General features: G+C 52.5%; 1 protein-coding gene across 1 annotated transcript; it reads left to right on the forward strand.

Annotated features, from left to right (window-relative positions):
* LOC8058860 lies at positions 916 to 2,067 on the forward strand. The gene has a single exon (XM_002437022.2). It carries the CDS (start codon positions 990 to 992, stop codon positions 1,434 to 1,436), a length of 447 nt encoding a protein of 148 aa, XP_002437067.1. The 5' UTR covers positions 916 to 989; the 3' UTR covers positions 1,437 to 2,067.

Here is a 2,569-nt window from a genome sequence, read left to right on the forward strand (position 1 = left end):
AGTAGCTCATCAGTCAGTCATCACTAGTTGCACACAGCGCGCATGCAGTGCGCGCGCGCAGCATATGCTTCCGGCCGGCAGGCCGTTGGGTCTAGAAATGCCGGCACTGCATGACAACCACCTTGTTTAGTTTCAAAAAATTTTAGAAAATCGACACTATAATACTTTTATTTGTTTGTGGTAAATATTGTCCAGTCATAGACTAATTAGGCTTAAAAGATTCGTCTCATCAATTCCAACTAAACTGTGCAATTAGTTTTTATTTTCATCTATATTTAATACTCTATGCATGCGTCTAAAGATTCGATGTGACGAGGAATTTGAAAAATTTTGCAAATTTTTTTGGAACTAAACAAGGCCTACATTAACAAGGATCCTTTTAGAAAAGCCCAAGCTGGGTCTCACAAGTTAAGTAATGAAGCCCGGAGCGACGACGGAGATCGATCGATCGATGTTGCATGTCCGTCCGTCAGTGACCCACACGCTAACCAAAGGAAACAAGCCAACGACGACCTCACCTCACGCTCGCCTTTGCACTGCCAAACGAGACGACCGACCAACCCGGCCGGGAGCGCGCGGGACCAGCACCAGCCAGCCAGCCAGCAGCAGCGAGATGGACCGGAGTGGAAAGCGTGCGGTGCCGGTGCCTCCTGCCGGTGCCGTGCCGTCCGCCGGCCAGCCCCGCACGCACCCAACGATCGTATCCCATCCCAGGGCCACGGCCACCCGACCGGAGGCGACCCCTCCATGTGCACGCACCACCACGCTGCATGCTACCCCCGGCCCCCGGCCCTTTCCCCTACCCCTTTTGACGCGGACCCCATGCCGCCACGCACGGCGGCTACACCTACACTACACGCGCGCGGCCACCACCACCAGCTCTCCATCGCTCGGCGTCATATATAAAACGCCCCGCGCGGCCGCGCATCCGGCTCTGCTTGCCTTTGCGTCCGTTAGCCAAAGCTCGATCCAAAAGCCAGCTATCAGCCATGGGCAACTGCCTGAACACGGCCTCGAAGCGGAGCCACCATGGGATGCTGCTGCCGGAGGAGGAAGAGAGCCTCTCGGAGATGAGGAGGATAAGCCAGCTGCTGCGGGAGGAGCAGGAGGAGGGCAGCTACGACTACGAGGTGGCGGCCGGTATGCACTACTCATCAGAGCAGCAGCAGCAGGTGGAGGAGGAGGAAGAGGAGGTGGTGGCCGTGGCTCCCGCGGTGGCGGCGGAGGGCCTCAAGGTGAAGATCGTGCTGACGCGCGGGGAGCTGGAGTGGCTCATGGCGCAGCTCAAGAGCGGCGAGCAGCGCCTCGAGGACGTGCTCGAGCACATGCAGGCCGCCAAGGGCGTCGGCGGCGGCGGCGGCGGCTCCTGCGACAAGGCCGGCTGGCGGCCGCGCCTCGAGAGCATCCTCGAGTGCCCGGAGACCCAAAGCTGCTGAGATCGGACGGAGCATGTTCGTTCTCTCCTTGAATTCAGATCTTGTCCGCGCGTGTAGGTTTGTCTTTGTCACTTGCTTGCTGCTTGGAAGTTGGAATGGATCGATGGATCGGAGTCATGGAGAGGCTTAAATTCCTGTGGGTTTTTTTTACAAGGGAGTAGCCTTGTTACAACTCTGCTACTGGCCTAACTCTACTAGGCTGGAGGGACGATGATCCATCAGATGCATGGACTGTGTTAATTACTCTGTAGATCGAGCTCTTAATTAATTAGATCCCTTGTGCAGTGCAGCTCCATCAATTGGTAGCATCTTCTTTGGCTTTTGCCTTTTTGCGCTTTTGCTCTGCTTTATCCTTATCATTATCTATACTAGAGTGAGTAGTAGTAGCTCTTTTGTAAATAGCGGTGAGAGTGAGTAGATGGCAACTAAAGCCCTCCGTGTCGTCTTGTCTCTGCTGTCTGTAATCTCCTCCGACCAGGCCCTGAATCTGGTTCTTCCTAACTTCCCTGCTTGCTTTCGAGCTGTAAGTAGCTGTCAAGACTTGGGACAGTGCTTCACTTTAATTTGGAACCGTGAGTAACATTGTAATGAAGATTAATTTGGTGTGCTCCATGTGCTATTATGACTGTTCTGTTCTCTTTTATCCTTTGATGATGAAGTTGTGGTGGATATAGGCACGTAGTAGCAATTCACTTGGCAATTCTTGTCCCTGTTCCTGTTCCATCCTCTACAGAACAGACTAGTATAACTAACTAAGATGTTTGTGGAATAAATTAAAGATTTGCAGTTCGTAGGTCCGTCTACACGTTATCTCAATTCATTGCAGCGAGTTTCGGATCACGTTTCCCGAGGATAGTTAAGCTGGTCAAATTTTTACACCCACGTGAAATTGGTTACTGTCTACTGTGACTGTGACCCTGCAGAAAGTAGAGGTAAGATAAGGTGGAGAGAATTATAGATGATGGGGGTATTTTTTTAAGGAATTAGATCAAGGTTAACGTCCGGGAAAGCTGGATGGATATGATGTTACGATGGTCTCGTCTCTGTGGCTGCGCTTTTTCAACCGCGACAGCGACGCTTCTTCCCTTTCCTCCGTCTCTGCACCTTGCCCAGGTTACTGTCCCAGTCTCACT

Source organism: Sorghum bicolor, chromosome 10 (assembly GCF_000003195.3).
Source record: "Sorghum bicolor cultivar BTx623 chromosome 10, Sorghum_bicolor_NCBIv3, whole genome shotgun sequence".
NCBI classification, from domain to species: Eukaryota; Viridiplantae; Streptophyta; class Magnoliopsida; order Poales; family Poaceae; genus Sorghum; species Sorghum bicolor.